Source organism: Quercus lobata, chromosome 2, assembly GCF_001633185.2.
Source record: "Quercus lobata isolate SW786 chromosome 2, ValleyOak3.0 Primary Assembly, whole genome shotgun sequence".
Lineage (NCBI taxonomy): Eukaryota > Viridiplantae > Streptophyta > Magnoliopsida > Fagales > Fagaceae > Quercus > Quercus lobata.
Window position 1 is genome coordinate 22718983 of NC_044905.1, and position 16305 is coordinate 22735287.

Below are 16305 nucleotides of genomic sequence, written 5' to 3' on the forward strand. Positions count from 1 at the left end.
AGCTAAAATCAAACTATTCATAGAAACCAAATACATTTGAAATTGAAATCTAAAACAAGCACATGCAAGGAACATCAAATCTTAACAGCTAAATCTAAATCCCAAACCCATAGGTTAAACAAAGAGAATCTAAATCCCAAAACCCGCTAATCAAATAAAGAAAAAATGGAAGAAGAACATAAAAAATCATTGCTGTAATCACCGTGGTTGTGGTCGTTGGCTTCAACTATCATTAAGCTCAGTGCAAAGCAAATATAGGGAGCAATATTGAATGAAACTGGGTGAGATCGGAGAGGCTTTGCGACGAGAATCTTAGATTTTTGTCTTTGTCTTCTTCGGCAAAGAGAGTGAGACCAAGAGACTGAGAGCATGGTGGCTGACATTCGATAGCCGAGGGCGTGAGACATGAAAAGAGAGTGAGAGTAGGAGGGGTAACTAGGGTAGGGTTGAGTGAAATGAGAGAATGAATAAGTTAGGGTTTATAGGTATATATATATATATATATATAATAGGGTTTTTTTGGTAATTTTATTTTAAGCGGGTCGGTATCTTTGGGCCAGGTTTTTGTAAAAACCTGGACTCAACCCTATTTTCAATTGGGTAGAGTAAAACCCGGCCCATTAGGGTCGAGCCGAACCGAGTATCTGCGGGTCGGGTAAAAATTGACATCCTTACCTACGAGGGGTAGTCTGATATGTCCAGAGGATATATGGAAGCTCATCGAGTCACTTGCTTTTTGCATCATCCAACATCTTCTTGAGTCCATTCACTATGACCTTAATGACAGCCTCAGTTTGCCCATTCCCCTGGGGATAAGTCGGAATGGAATACCTATTCATGATACCCAATTCATAACAGTACCTTTTGAAAACTTTGCTATCAAGCTGAAGTCCGTTGTCTGAGACGAGGGTATGAGGAATCCCAAATCGAGTGACAATGTTCTTCCACACAAACCTTTTGGCATCTATGTCCCTAATGTTCGCCAGTGGCTCAGCCTCAACCCACTTGATAAAGTAATCAGTGCCGACCAAAAGTCATCTCTTGTTTTCTACTACTTTGGGGAAGGGCCCCACAATGTCCAACCCCACTGAGCAAAAGGCTAGGGACTAGACAGAGGATTAAGAACGCCCCCTGGATGATGAATGTTGGGAGCGAATCTCTGACGTTGGTCACACTTTTTCATGTATTCTTGTGCTTCTCTTTGTATATTGGGCCACCAATATCCTTGAGTAAGGGCTCGGTAAGACAAGGATCTGCCTCCTGTATGGCTTCCACATATCCCTTCGTGCAACTCCTCTAGGAGTGGCTCCACCGCTTCAGGATGGATACATATCAAATATGACCTAGAAAAAGAGCGCTTGTACAACTTTTGGTCCTCAGATAGCCAAAATTAGGGGGCCTTCCTTTGCACTTTGTTAGCCTCCCCTTTCTTCTCGAGCAAGATGTCATCCTTAAGGAATAGGACAATAGGATCCATCCAACTGGGTCCCACCCTAAGTTAATGAATCTAGACCTTCTTCCTTTTAATCTCGGTAGGGCTGCATAGGTCCCCGACCAAGATGACCCAAGGTAGACTTTGCACCGATAAGGTTGCAAGAATGGTAAAGGAATCAGCATGCGTAATTCTGCTTCTAGGGATTTGGTGTAAGGAAAAAGAGTTAAACCCTGATTGCAACAGCCTAACCTAGTTTAGGTACTCTTGCATTCTCGCATCCCTGGCTTTCAGTTTTCCCTTTACTTAGCCCACAACTAACTTCAAATCTAAGAACATCTCCACTGTTCTCCCATTTTCTGAACCATAGCCATTCCCACCAACAAAGCCTTGTACTCAGCCTTATTATTCGTGACCGAGAAGCCCAGTCTTAAGGATTTCTTAATGATGATCATTTCAGGAGATACTACAACCAGCCTCACTCCTGATCTCCTTTGGTTTGCTGTGCCGTAAACATACACCTTCCAAGAGAGAGGTCCTTATAAGGAGATCACCCCAACTGATTTTCCATCCATGCTTGGTTTTTCACCATTTTATTTAAACGAAGGCTTAACAAACTCTGCTACTAAATCGGCGAGGACCTGGCCCTTTATAGAGGTGCGAGGCATGTATTTAATATTGAAGGCTCCTAGGACCGTTGCCCATTTTGCAACCCTCCCTGTGTAATCAGCTTTTCGAAGCAGTGATCGAAGAAGGAGTTGGGTTAGAACCACAACAATGTGGGCCTAGAAGTAATGTGGGAGCTTCCGTGTAGCTTGCACTATTGCCAAGATGGCCTTCTCCAATAGTAAATAGCGAATCTCTGTCTTATATAATGATTTTCTCATATAATAGACTGGTCTCTGCACCTGTCATCATCCCGCACTAGTACCAGACTCACCGCATATGAGGCTATAGCAATGTAAGCGAATAAAACCTCCTCCCATTCGAGCTTGGACATAATAGGTGGCCGGGAAAGATATTTCTTCAACTGCTGGAAGGCCGAGGAGCATTCCTTTACCCATTCAAATCCCTTTCACTTATGCAACAATTGGAAAAAGGGCCTACACCTGTCTGCTGACCGAGAAATGAATCGATTCAAAGCGGCAGTCATTCCTGTCAACTTTTGGACCTTTTTAGGATTCCGAGGTGGCTACAGGTCGTTAATGGCTCTAATCTGATCAGGGTCAACCTCGATTCCACGGTGTGTAACCATATAACCCAGAAATTTGTCAAAGCCTACGCCAAAAGAACACTTAGCGGCATTAAGGCGCAATTTGTGTTTCCTTAATATCTCAAAAATATTCCCGAGGTCACCTATATGCTCGGACTCTACTTTACTCTTTACCACCATATCATCTATGTATACCTCAATATTTTTGCCTAACTGAGGCTCAAACATCCTTGTCATCAACCTCTGATAGGTAGACCTTGCATTTTTCAATTCAAAGGGCATTACTTTGTAGTAGTAATTCCTAGTAAGTGTAAGAAAAACAGTCTTTTCCTGATCGTCCAAAGCTAATGGTATTTGATGATAACCTTGAAAGACGTCCAAAAAGCTCATCCGAAGATGGCCTATAGTAGCGTCCACTAATTAATCTATCCGAGGCAGGGGGAAAGGGTCTTTCGAGCAAGATTTATTTAAATCTGTAAAGTCTACATACACTCACCACTTCCCATTTTTCTTCTTCAGCACCACTATATTAGCCAGCCACTTGGGATAGAATACCTCATTTATGGCCCTAGCCCACTTGAGCTTGAGTACTTCACCCTTCACAACATCGGAATATTCCCTAGATGAGCGCCACGGTGGTTGCTTCTTGGAGATGGCAGATGGATTGACGTTTAAATAGTGGCAAATGAAATCTGTATCTACCCTAGGGGCGCCGTAGGTGCTCCACGCAAATACATCAATATTCTTCCTAAGAAAATCTATCAGCTGCTACCTCTCCCAATGAGACAGCTAAGCTCTGACCTGAAAGAACTTCTCCTTATCATTGCCAATAACATTTTTCTCCATTTGCTCGCACTTAGCCCCTTCTGCCACTGCCCTAGACAACACTAGCACCCTTGATTGCTATAAATCTTGCTCGGCTGACACCAAGGGTTTACCTCCAGCCTGATGTCTAATTACGGCCACCAAGCATTGCCTAGCCACAGACTGGCTTCCGACCAGCTCCTCGACCCGATCCCCCGACGGGTACTTCACTTTCAAGTGAAGGGTGGAAGACACGGCTCCTAAGGCGTGAAGCCAAGGTCTTGCCACAATAGTAGTGTAGGAGGAGTAGGCATTCACTACAATGAAATTCACTTCCACGACTTCTAACCCTGCCTGAACAGGCAGTCTAATTTGGCCCATTGGGATGACAATCTTCCCATCAAACCATATCAAAGGGGAGTCATAGTAGGTTAGGTCATTGGGCCTCAACTTCAATCCCTTAAATAGGTTAGGATATATGATCTCTACACCGCTGCCCTTATCTGCAGCACCATTTTCACATCATACCCTCCTATCCTAAGAGTAACCACCAGGGCATCATCGTGTGGCTGTAAGGTTCCAACTTTGTCCTCATCGGATGAGCACAAAGCTGGTCAGACCTCCACTTTACTCCTCTTCGAATCAGGGGGTTAAGTCTCTGATAAATGGCTGAGCTATTGACAGCACCCTGGATGGCCAAGAACCAGTTCTCTCTGGAGCAACAAGGATGACACTAATTGTACCTAAAGGTGGTCTTATAAAAGCGCCTCTCTGAGCCCCCGATCCTGCCTAACTACCCTGTCCATTGGGCTGATACAAGAATTGCTTTAACTTTCTAATTTTAACCAACTGATCCAAATGACTCCACAACGCCTTGCAATCTTTAGTGGTGTGCCCTCGCTCCTGGTGGAATTGGCAATGAAGACTTTGGCTTCGTGGGGTCTCCTCCCATCTTGTTCAGCCACTGAAAATACGACTCATTCTTAATCTTTTCCAAGATTTAGTGTATTGGCTCTTAGAACACAGTACTGACTACCTGAGTAGTAGTAGACATAGAATGCCCCGTAAAGTCTCTCCGAGGTCGGTTGTTATTGTACCTATCCGTCCTAAAGTCCCTTATATCCTAAGGACCACTTTAGCTTTTCCTTTTTCCTATTGCTAGTCCTCCTCAACCCGCATATACTCATCAATACGGTCCATGAGCTAACGCACATTCTTAACTGGTTTTCTGGTCAAAGACTTTCTTAGATCATGCTCGGCATGCAAGCCGTCCTTGAAAGTCCTTATAGCCACGTCATCGAAGTTCCCATCTATCTCGTTGAACATCTCTCATTACCTATCAGAGTATGTTTTCAGGGTCTCTCCCTTTCCATGGTCATGGACAGCAGGGAATCTAAGGACCGAGGAACCCTACTGCAAGTCACAAAACGAGCCCTAAAGGCCTTACTAAGCTCCTTGAAGGAGCTGATAGAACCTTCTTTCAGACCGTCGAATCATCTCATCGCTATGGGCCCTAAACTGGATGGGAACACTTTGCACATCAAGGCTTCATTCCGGGAGTGAACGGCCATTCTCTGGTTGAAATGGCTGACCTGCTCCACAGGGTTTATTCTGCCATTATACATGGTGAATGTTGGCTGAGCAAATTGCCAAGGAAGCTTTCCCCCTTCAATTCTACGCGTAAATGGTGATTTAGAGATTTGGTTGAGAGCCCTACTTATAGCATCATTGCCCGGACCTTCGCAAGATGGATTCTCACTCCTCCATTTTCAATGACGATCCTCATCGTACGAAAAAGACTCACTGGGAGGAGTCCTGGACTTGGGCTTGTAGCTACCATCCCCATCATCATCAAAAGAGGGGTTAGAATCTGAGGGAGTCCTTCTTCGTCGCTCGCGGCGTAGCCTCCTGCAAAGATGGTCAATCTCCAATTGCATGCTTCTTGTATTATCCTCATGAAAGATCTAACTTCCACCTCAAGATTGGCTCTTGCTAGTATGTGTGGTGTGCACACTAACCTCGCGGTCTCTCCTTCGCTTAAGATTAAGGAACTGATCCTAGCATTGGGAACCAATAGACTCCTCCCAGTCTTGCCCTGATCCTACCATGGTTGGACTTTGAACTCACTAAAGCTCAAGCTTTCCCACAGACGGCGCCAATTTTAAAGGTGTGGTTTTGGTTCCTGAGCCCAAAAGGTAGAAGGATTCAAGCCCAAAGAGCCCAATACAATAAATTTTAGAGAATGAGCTTAAAAACTAGGCCTTAATGGATCAAGCAACGCGCACAATTGATCAAAGATATTTAGAAAGCAAAGAAAGACAAGTTTAAAGCAAGGAAATCCTTCCTCGACGAAGTCCGAGGAGAATGATTCTTGAATTTATTTCTTTTGGATTTGGATACAATTTCAGTTCTTGTTGCTACAGTGTGTTCTCTACAGATTTTTCGATCCCCTCTCCCTGGAGGGTCTCTTACATTATATAACTCCCTTTAAATGATCTTGGCCCTCCATTTGTTCATCGTCCAGGCCACTACTTGAGTGCTTGTCCCATCAAATACCTTCCCAAACTCTTTGTGAGTTGGGGCAGCCAAGACAGCACTGTTTAGGGGTCTTTTCCACATAAATGCAGCTAGGAGGTTTGGTGGGATGCATTAAATGTGGTGGTAGCCACCATCCCTTCAGTCATATCAGGGCTAACCCCCTCCCTAAAACTCTTTCTCTATAGTATGACCTCCTCTGGTAACGTGCCATTGACGTGGCCCTACTGTTCGAGCATGTGACCTCCTCGGTGCGATAATGGACTCCTCGACCATGGGTATGACACGTGGCACAAGTACCTTATTCAAATTCTAGTGCCCCACAATAGTCATTTACAATAATCAAATAATATTATTTTAAACTAAAAGATTATTTAATAAAGGACATTTTTAATTCTTTACAATGCATTAAATAAACTTATAGATCATAAAAATATCATTATAAATTAATAGTAACTGATAACACACCTGGACTTTAATATGTTCAATGTAAAGCTCTTAATCTAATTTCAAAATAAATTCTACAAAATAGGAATATAATCTTTTTTAATCAAATTAAGAAAATAGAAAAACTATTAAATTCATGAGAACCTCCTAATGTCATAGAATAAAGTGAACAAATAACAATGCTATTTCCATTCAATGACACATATTTTGAGTATATCATGGTTTTAAAACGTAGACTGTTCAAATAATTGGAGAAGGAAAAAGTTCAATGTTTTTATGGTCAAACTGAGATCCAACCAAGGTTGAATAGTGATGACATCATAATTAACTTAATAGTTATTTAAAATATAATTAAATATAATTTCTGATATCTTCAAGTTGTTTTGATGTTTAAAAATTTCTGATATCTAACACATGCAAAACAGGTTCCCTTGGCCTTAAAATTGTATAGAGGTCAGTATTTGACTTTCTCCTCTAAAGTCTAGCCACATAAATCTAGGATCCGTTTGGATACAACTGAAAATTGAAAACTGAAAAACACTGTTGCAAAATAAATTTTAAATGTGTGAATAGTACCGTGGGACTCATTTTTAATGAAAAAATTGCTGAAAAATTAAATTTGTGGGTTCGTAAACAGTGCATGATGTGTATTGTTCATGGGAAAAGTCAAACTTTTCGACTGAAAAAAAAAAATTCTGAAATCACCAGAAATGCAAAACGTGTGTTTGGGAAGCGCAAAATGTGCTTCCCAAACACACACCTAGCACACACTCCATTGAAATTCTCAAAAATTGTAAATTTTTGACATGTTTTGCGCTTCACAAACACACACCTAGCACGCACTCTATTGAAATTCTCGAAAATTGTAAATTTTTGACATTGTTGGGCCGTGGCCCACGTGCTTAGCATTTTCTACTATTATTCTAAGCACGTTTGTGGTCTAAGGCCACTGTATTAGCGCAACAAGGACGACTTTGATCTGATGGCTGTAGAAAAATTGGTTTTAAATCTACACCACAAGATATATATCATGCAAGGCCTATTTATAGGAGAGGGAAAAACGAAAAGGGAGAAAGAAGCAAATTAAAATGGAATCCTTAGAAAACAAAGTTACTCCCACACTTAGTGTTAGTGAAGATGATAAGGCATGCCTCCAGGCTATCCTAGTCTCCAGTGCCCAAATATTTTCTTGTGTCCTAAATGCAGCCTTTGAGCTTGACCTGTTTGGGATTATTGCTAGAGCAGGCCCTGCTGCTTGTATCACAACTTCTGAAATTGCTTCTCGGCTTCCAACAAAGGACTTTGATTCTGATACACCTTCTAGGTTGGATCGCATGTTGCGAGTCCTTGTTAGTCACTCCCTTTTGACATGCTCTATCCACACACTTGAAGATGGTAGGGTTGAGAGACTTTATGGACTCACACCAACCTCTTACTTCTTTGTTGAAAAAGATGATGGAAGTTCCCTGGCTTCTCTTTCAGCTTTCATTTCTCACCGAGCCTTTTGGGAGGCCAGGTATACACGAGTCTCCTTGATTTTGTATAAATGCAAAAATATGATGCAAAAAAGGGCAGTAACATTTCGTCATAATTGAATGATTTTGCTGGCTGTTACTTCTTATTTATGCGGTTAGGAATCCCAATATCAATAATTATCAGGACATAATATTTTTCAAAATTGATAATATAAATTATTGTGATTGATGTATAATAAAAGTGATGTTAATCCAAATTTGACAAATTTCATGAGTAGTTGTGAAAAATATTGTTTTTATAACGTTACTATTTGTATATTACGTTGTTGTAAATTAAAAAATATATATTATTTGTTAATCCGCAGTAAATTATATATTTGGGAAAAAAGAATTATATATTACCAATTTGCCATATGTTGCATATATGATGAATCAAAATAATATTAGTTGTGTATTGTATTTCCTTCTGTTATCTGCTTTGTTTCTACGTTGCAGCCTACGTATGAAGCATGCCATTCTTGAAGGTGGTAATCAATTTCAAAGAGTGCATGGAATGTCCTTGTTCCAATATATGGACAAGGATCCAGCTTTCAACATACTTTTCAACAAGAGCATGGCTGATCTTTCCACAATAGCCCTGTCGAAAATTCTTGAGGTATACCAAGGCTTTGTGGGGCTAACATCATTGGTTGATGTTGGGGGCGGAACTGGGAAGTGCCTCAGCATGGTCATTTCCAAGTACCCTTCCATTAAAGGCATTAATTTTGACTTGCCTCATGTGATACAAAGTGCACTATCTTATCCTGGTAAATTTCTTAATTTCTTTATAGTAGGGTTAATCTACTTAATAATACTAGCTTGTAACCTCGTGCATATATATGGATATACTTAAAAAATATACATTAAAATGTATAGTATAATTCTTATATATATAATTTAAATATTATTAATAGTCATTCTTATATTTTTTTTAACTCTTCAAAAAGTCTTGTAAGAATATTATTAAGTAGAAAATGTAAATTGTCATTTTTTTTTTGTGTTCATTAATTCCTGACTATTTAGTTTTTGTACGCAATAACTCATTTGAATAGATATTTATGATGTGGTCCCACATTTGACTCCAAAATTAAGAAACAAAATTCTCTAAAAATAAATAATTTAGGACACATGGCGCAAAATTGGACTTTAATTGTAGAATCTAATTGGATTTTCTCTAAACTTTACCTATTTATATATATATATATATATACACTAATAAATTTGTTTATAATTCATTAAACACCTACTTATTTAACATATAGTATCTTTGTTTGGTAGGAACTACTGTTAAGGCTCACCAACTAAAGAAATTGACAGTAGTATACATCCAAAAATGTCTAACTCTTAGATACACAGTACAGGTTTTAAACTTCTTTAATTCACACTCATTTCTTGATGTGAGATTAACTTATTGTTTTTTCTTTTGAGAATACTAAGTGTTTTAACACACACAAACACATAGGGAGAGGGAAGAATTAATGTCTTAAAGAAACTGACAATGGTGTATATATCTAAAAGGGTCTAACTCTTAGATACACAACATAAGTTTTAAACCTGACAGTGGCGTATATCCAATTACTTAGTATTCTCAAAAAAAAAAAAAAAAAAAAAAAAAAAAAAAAGAGGCTCAGCAACTAGCGTATGTTGAATTCTAATATACTGTTGAAGGGAAAAAAAAAAAAGATAAAAAAATTGACAGTGGTGTATATCTAAAAAAGCCTAACTCTTAGATACACAGAACATGATTTAAACCTGACAGTGGTGTATACCCAAAAAGCCTAGCTTTTATCTCAAAATATCGTGTTTTTATCAAAATATCTCTCAAGATTTGATTCAACCATGCTCGTTTAATCCTTGTTTTTATCTCAAAATATCGTGTTTTTATCAAAATATTTCTCAGGATTTGATTTGGCCGTGCTCAATTAATCCTAATTTTTATCTCAAAATATTGTGTTTTATCAAAATATCTCACTCAGAACTTGATTCGGTAGTGCTTGTTTATCTCTATTCTCGAAAATCACTCCATGTTGATCGCTGATTTCCATCTTTGTTCGAGGTTTGATTCAACTATGCTCATTTTATGTCATGAGGGTTTGGTTCTCGTTTAATCTGGGGTTTGAATATTCAGCACTCTATGCGTCGTGCTTGCCTTTTGTGTGGAGTTGTGATGTGCATTTGTGTTAGAACATCTTTTCATCTCCCTTGTGTGTGTGTGTGTGTTTATTTCTCCCCAAAAAAAAAAAAAGTTCATTGTGATAATGCACAAACTATCTCCACGAAAAAGAAGAGTGGATGCAAAAAAACAAAATCTCATAAAATGATAACAAACAAAAAAAGAATTATTCAAGAATTAAGAAACGTTTTTTTAGATAATTACAATATGCTACTAATCCCGCAGCTTGGACCATTTCCTGCCTAGACTCCCAAGCACTTTGTGCATGGGAATGTGTCAATTCAACTACAAAACCTTTGGTAAGAATTAAGAAACTTAAGTGGATAAAAAAAAGTTTTCTTAGAGGGTTAAGAAACCCAACATGCTAGTGGTGCCAAGTAAGGGATAGTAATTACTAAGAGTGAAATGGGTTTTAAAAAGTAAAAACTCATCAAATGATAACAAAAAAGCATTATTAGAGGGTTAAGAAATATATTATGCTTGTGCAAAGGGAAAGTCGTGGATGGATCTTGTGAAGGTTGAGATTATTGAGTGATTCTATTGATAAATAAAATTCTAATACTGCATTTGATAAGTGATGTTATATTATTTTACCTTTTAAATTTTATTTTATTCTAGTCATTTTATAAATTTATATTTTATATAGTGCCTTTTTTATTTGTAAATATTATTTTGAAAATAAATTTCTTGAAAAATAAGAATCAGGATATGAGAAATTTAAAAAGAAAAAAAAAAGAAAAAGAAAAATAGAAGAATGAATTGAATCTCAAAAGGATATCTTGAGAAATTCATTACTAGCAATAAATTGATTATAATTAAAAAAATCTAGGTGAAAATTTTGATGGTTTATATTTATTTCAAAATCTATAAGTTTTTGAAATTTTTTTACAAATATTAGAAGAAAAAAAATCTAATTGATGAAGTGAATTATATAAAAAGATTAGATTAAATATTTTCCAAATGCAAGTATCAGTAACACAGTTTTATTGATAACTCTTGTTACAATTGTTTATACATATTGAAGCATTTTAAAATTAAAATTTATGAAATCCTACTTAAGATTAACTTTATTACAAGAAAACTTAAGTGAATTAATCATATAATCAATTGAAACGTAGATATTAGCAAGATTTGAATACAAAACTCTCTCTCTCTATATATATATATATATCACTTAAAATTATTGTCTTAGGCTTTTATCAAGCTGGTCCTGTTCACAAGGATTCTTCCTAAATGAAGAGCACAACTCATATTCTATGCAGGTATTGAGCACGTGGGAGGAGATATGTTTCACAATGTACCTAAAGGGGACGCAATTGTAATGAAGGTAGAATTTGGATATTGTGTTTCAAGTAGATGATGATAAAGAATTTTTGGGTAAATTTTTTCAAAAGTAATCATTTTTGTGTCTGCATTTTTTCACTTGTAGAATATACTCCATGACTGGAATGATGAAAACTGCAAGAAACTTTTGAGGACCTGCTATAAAGCACTACCAGATAATGGGAAGGTAGTTATTGTTGAACTACTCATGCCAGAAGCTACAGTGTCAAGTATGGCTTCTCAATATATCTCTCGTCTTGACGTTAGCATGTTGTTGAACCTTGAAGGCCAGGAGAGAACCGAGAAAGAATTTGAGGCTTTGTGCAAGGAATCCGGATTTTCAAACTTTCAAGTTGTTTTCTGTGCTTATGCTCTTTGGGCAGTCATGGAGTTCCATAAATAATTTTACCCTCTGTAGCTTTGCTGCACTTATTATGCTTTGTATTTTATCTCTACGAACTCCATCTCATGTAGTAGTTGGTACTTAGTGAATTTCATAAAAATACATATTAATGGCTATACATTCCATAGTTTTGTTGTGCTTATGCGCGGGTTGGTTGCAGAAGTTATCTTTATTTTCTTCAACTTATGTACTGTTAGTCGCTAACCCGTGTGATGTATGGAAAAACTATTGACTAAAAAAAAAAAAAAAAAAAATCCAACAATAAAAGAAGAATTTAAGTTATCACATATGCAATATTGTTGACAGTGCTAAATAGCCTTAAAAACTTTCATTTTGTTGCCTTAGTAAATGAAAAATATCAATTAAAAAATTTTAAATAAAAATTAGGATTCCAAACACCTAATATACTCAATTATCCAATAAATGTTGCAATGTTAAAATAACAATTTGTAATCAATTGCAAGACAAAAAATGTTTTTCATAATTTTTTGTATTTTTTTTTTTTTTTTTGCAATTTTAAGTAACTTTTTGTATCTTCTTCTTTTATTGCTTTGTAATAGTCATTAAATAACTCATTTTGTTCTCCTTGAGTGCAGATGTTGGTGTGAGTTGTATGTTGCCTTCAACATCAATTTTTTTTAACTTTGTAGAATCACTATTTTGTTCGCTTGATAAGTTGCTCTCACAATCATTTGTAGTACCGCTAATATAAGCCTGTGAATGTAATAAAATATAACATGTAGAAGTAAAATACCAAATTAATAATTTTGCTATAATAAATAAATATGTACTTTTGTCATTTTATCAAACTTAAATTGATTTGTCAGATTCTATAATAGAGTTTATAGTCATTTAGTTCTGATTGGAAAATAAATATTTTTCCATTCAAAATTTTCACTTGTATAGGTAGGTTGAGCTCTTCAAGAACCTACAAAAAGTAATATTTTTAAACAAAAAGATTATTGTATAGGCATTTACAATAATCAAATAATATTATTTTAAACAGAAAGATTATTTAATAAAGGACATTTTTAATTCTTACAATGCATTAAATAAACTTATAGATTAGAAAAATATCATTATAAATTAATAGTAACTGATAAGGCACCTAGACTTTAATATATTCAATATAGAACTCTTAATCTAACTTCAAAATAAATTCTACAAAATAGGAATATAATTTTTAATTAAGAAAAAAGAAAAACTATTAAATTCATGAGAACCTCCTAATATCATAGAATAAAGTGAACAAAAAACAATGCTATTTCCATTCAATGATACATATTTCGAGTATATCATGGTTTTAAAACCTAGACTGTTCAAAGAACTAGAGAAGAAAAAAGTTCAATATTTTTAAAGTCAGACTGAGGTCCAACCAAGGTTGAATAGTGATGACATCATAATTAATTTAATAGTTATTTAAAATATAATTAAATATATTAAATTAGTATAAATAAAAAATTGACTAAAATAATTCAAATAAATATAAATGCCATCTTTAAAATGTATTTTTTATATCACAACTTTCATTATAGTGTTTCAAAAATCAACAAAATATTACTAACTGTTAAAAAAATAATCACAATAAAAAGAAAAATTATTATTTAACATTATAGTATCTAGATAAGATTTATATAATAAATTTTTTTTTTTTTTTAAAATGCCAAAACCACATTTTCATCCCTACATTTTCACGCAATTCCACTTTGCTCCCTAACTTTTATTTCCTCTGCTTTCAGTCCCTATCTTGAAAAACACGTCTCGTTTTTGTCCCTATCGTTACATCATAGACGGAAAATGCACACGTGGCAAACGAAGTATACTGTTGGCACACTAAAAGTTGACGTGGCCATTAAAATAATAATAAAAAATGTTATTTGGCATTAAAAAAATGCCACGTCAGCATCTAAATTAAAAAAATTAATTTATTAATTTTAACTAAATAAAAAAAATCAAAACAGAAATAAAAATCAAAATTCACATGAATTAAGGTCTAAAAGTATCTTGAACAAGAACACCAACCCAAACTTAAGATCTCAAAATTGAAAAACAAAAACCACAAATTGCACAAAAACCATCGCCACTGCCACAAAATATCTGCTAAACATCCACCAAAACTTCTGCCAAGCTCCACAGATTGCACAATTTCTCCAACTCACTCAAATTCTTCACACGAATTCAACCCTCATCAAAATCAAATTCCAAAAATCCATTAAACCCCATTCAATGAGAAACCCATAAATTCATTACACAAAAAAAAAAAAAAAAAAAAAAAGGAACCCATAGACCAAAATCAAACCCCAAAAATCCATCAAAGTGATTAAACCCTCATCAAAATCAAATCTCAAAAACCCAGCAAGCCCCATTCAATAAGAAACCCATAAACCCATATTTCATTCTCTTCTCTCTGAATTCTAGGGCTTGATAAATGGAGGTTTGCGCGATTGATCGGCAAGAGTGATTTTTTTTTTTTTGGGTGTATTTATGAAATGGCGAGTGGTAGAGGAAATGAAGAAGTCAATGCGGTGCTCAGGGACGTGGAGGAGGGAGACAAGCCGGTGCTGATTTCGATAAAGAGCCTAAGCACAAAGGATGTATCGGTGGAGAGGTTTTGAGAGCTTCTCGCCGAGCTCGATTTGGAGAGGTAAGCACGCGAGGCGGCGGAGAGTATGAAATCGGAGTTGCAGGTTTTGTTCAATAGGCTGAAGGCGCTGGCTCATGCGGCGATCAAGAAGCGCGACGAATGGGGTAGGCAAAGGGACGAGGCTCCGCGCGAGAAGGAGGAGGGTCGGATTTGGGTTTGTGTTTGGATTTGGGTTTTTTGGGTTTTCTGAAGATGGATTACAGGTTTTCTGGAGATGGATTGCTGGGTTTGTGTTTGTATTCTTATTGATGTTTGGGTTTGTGTTTGTTGTTTTTGTGTTTGGTTGACAAGAAAAATCAGTTGTTGGGTTTGTGTTTGTTGATTTTGTGTTTGGTTTGGTTGATCTGTTACTGGGTTTGTGTTGGTGTTTCTGGGTTTGTGATTTTTGGATTTTAATTTTGTGTTCTTAAATTTGGGTTTGTGTTCTTGTTGTTCTTGTTCAAGACACACTTAGATCTCAATTAATGTAATTTTTGGTTTTTGTTTCTGTTTTTAATTTTTTTAATTTAGATGTTGACGTGGCATTTTTTAATGCCAAATAACATTTATTATTATTATTTTAATGGCCACGTCAGTTTTTAATGTGCCAATAGTGCACTTTGTTTGCCACGTGTGCATTTTCCGTCTCTGATATAATGGCAGGGACAAAAACGAGACGTGTTTTTCAAGATAGAGACTAAAAGCGGTGGAAATAAAAGTTAGAGACCAAAGTGGGAATCGCGTGAAGATGAAGGGACGAAAATGTGGTTTTTGCCTTTAATTTATGATATAAATCTTAAATTTACAGTAACAATATATGAATTTAATAGACCAATACGTGGGTTTGTAGTATTAGCCATTATGAATCAAAGTCCGGTCAAATAGACCTTTTTGGATATACACCACTGTTAATTTTTTTAAGATATTCTGCGGGTGTGTGTGTTAATATACTTGGTATTCAAAAAAAAGTCCAGTCAAATCCAATAAATAATGCAATTAAAAATGCAACTAAATTAAAAAAAAAGTTTTAAAAAATTTCAAAGCAAATGAATGGTGGCAACATGGCCACATGTCCAATTTTTTCATGGGGAAGGGGTAGTGTCTACCATAGTTTGGTGGTAGACAACTCTATGGGAAAAGAAAGGCAGAAGTGCACTTTTTGTCCCTATGTTTTGCCTGATTCCCATTTTGGTCCTTACATTACCACATTTAGTCCCTATTATGAAAAACGTCATCTATTTTAGTCCTTTCCTCAAATGCCCTAATGGCAACTCCTAGGTGGTAGACGGAACCATTAAAATAATAATAATAATTTTATTTTGGCATTAAAAAATTCAACGCCAGCATCTAAATTAAAAAAAAAAATTAATTAATTTATCAATTTTAACTAAATAAAAAAATTAAAAACATAATTAAAAACCAAAAATCACATGAATTGAGATCTAAGTATGTCTTGAACAAAAACAATAAGAATACAAACCCAGATTTAAGAACAAGAAGAACATTTTCCTTTATTTGAAATTTTCTCTTTTTTTTTTCTTAGAAAACAAACACAAAATTAAGCATACACAAACCTAAAAAAATTAAAATAAACCCAATAAATTAAACCCACCCACCACTTCCACACACACACGCTCTCTCTCTCTCTCTCTCTCTCTCTCTCTCTCTCTCTCTCTCTCTCTCTCTCTCTCTCTCTCTCTCTCTCTCTCTCTCTCTCTCTCGTGGTTTAGCTTCTCCCTTTTGCTCTCTCTGGTTCAACACTTCAACCTCTCATTGAGCTCAATCCCAACCATAAGAGATGAGAGGGAAAAAGAGGAGGAGCTGAAACTCAAGCGGAC

General features: G+C 36.1%; 1 protein-coding gene across 1 annotated transcript; it reads left to right on the forward strand.

Annotated features, from left to right (window-relative positions):
- Positions 1-7519: 7519 nt before the first annotated feature.
- On the forward strand, positions 7520-11950 carry LOC115961310 (caffeic acid 3-O-methyltransferase-like). Its single transcript, XM_031080311.1, has 4 exons — positions 7520-7947; positions 8402-8712; positions 11381-11445; positions 11548-11950. The coding sequence occupies exons 1-4, from the start codon at positions 7520-7522 to the stop codon at positions 11842-11844; spliced, it is 1101 nt and encodes a 366-aa protein (XP_030936171.1). The 3' UTR covers positions 11845-11950.
- The last annotated feature ends 4355 nt before the right edge of the window (positions 11951-16305 follow it).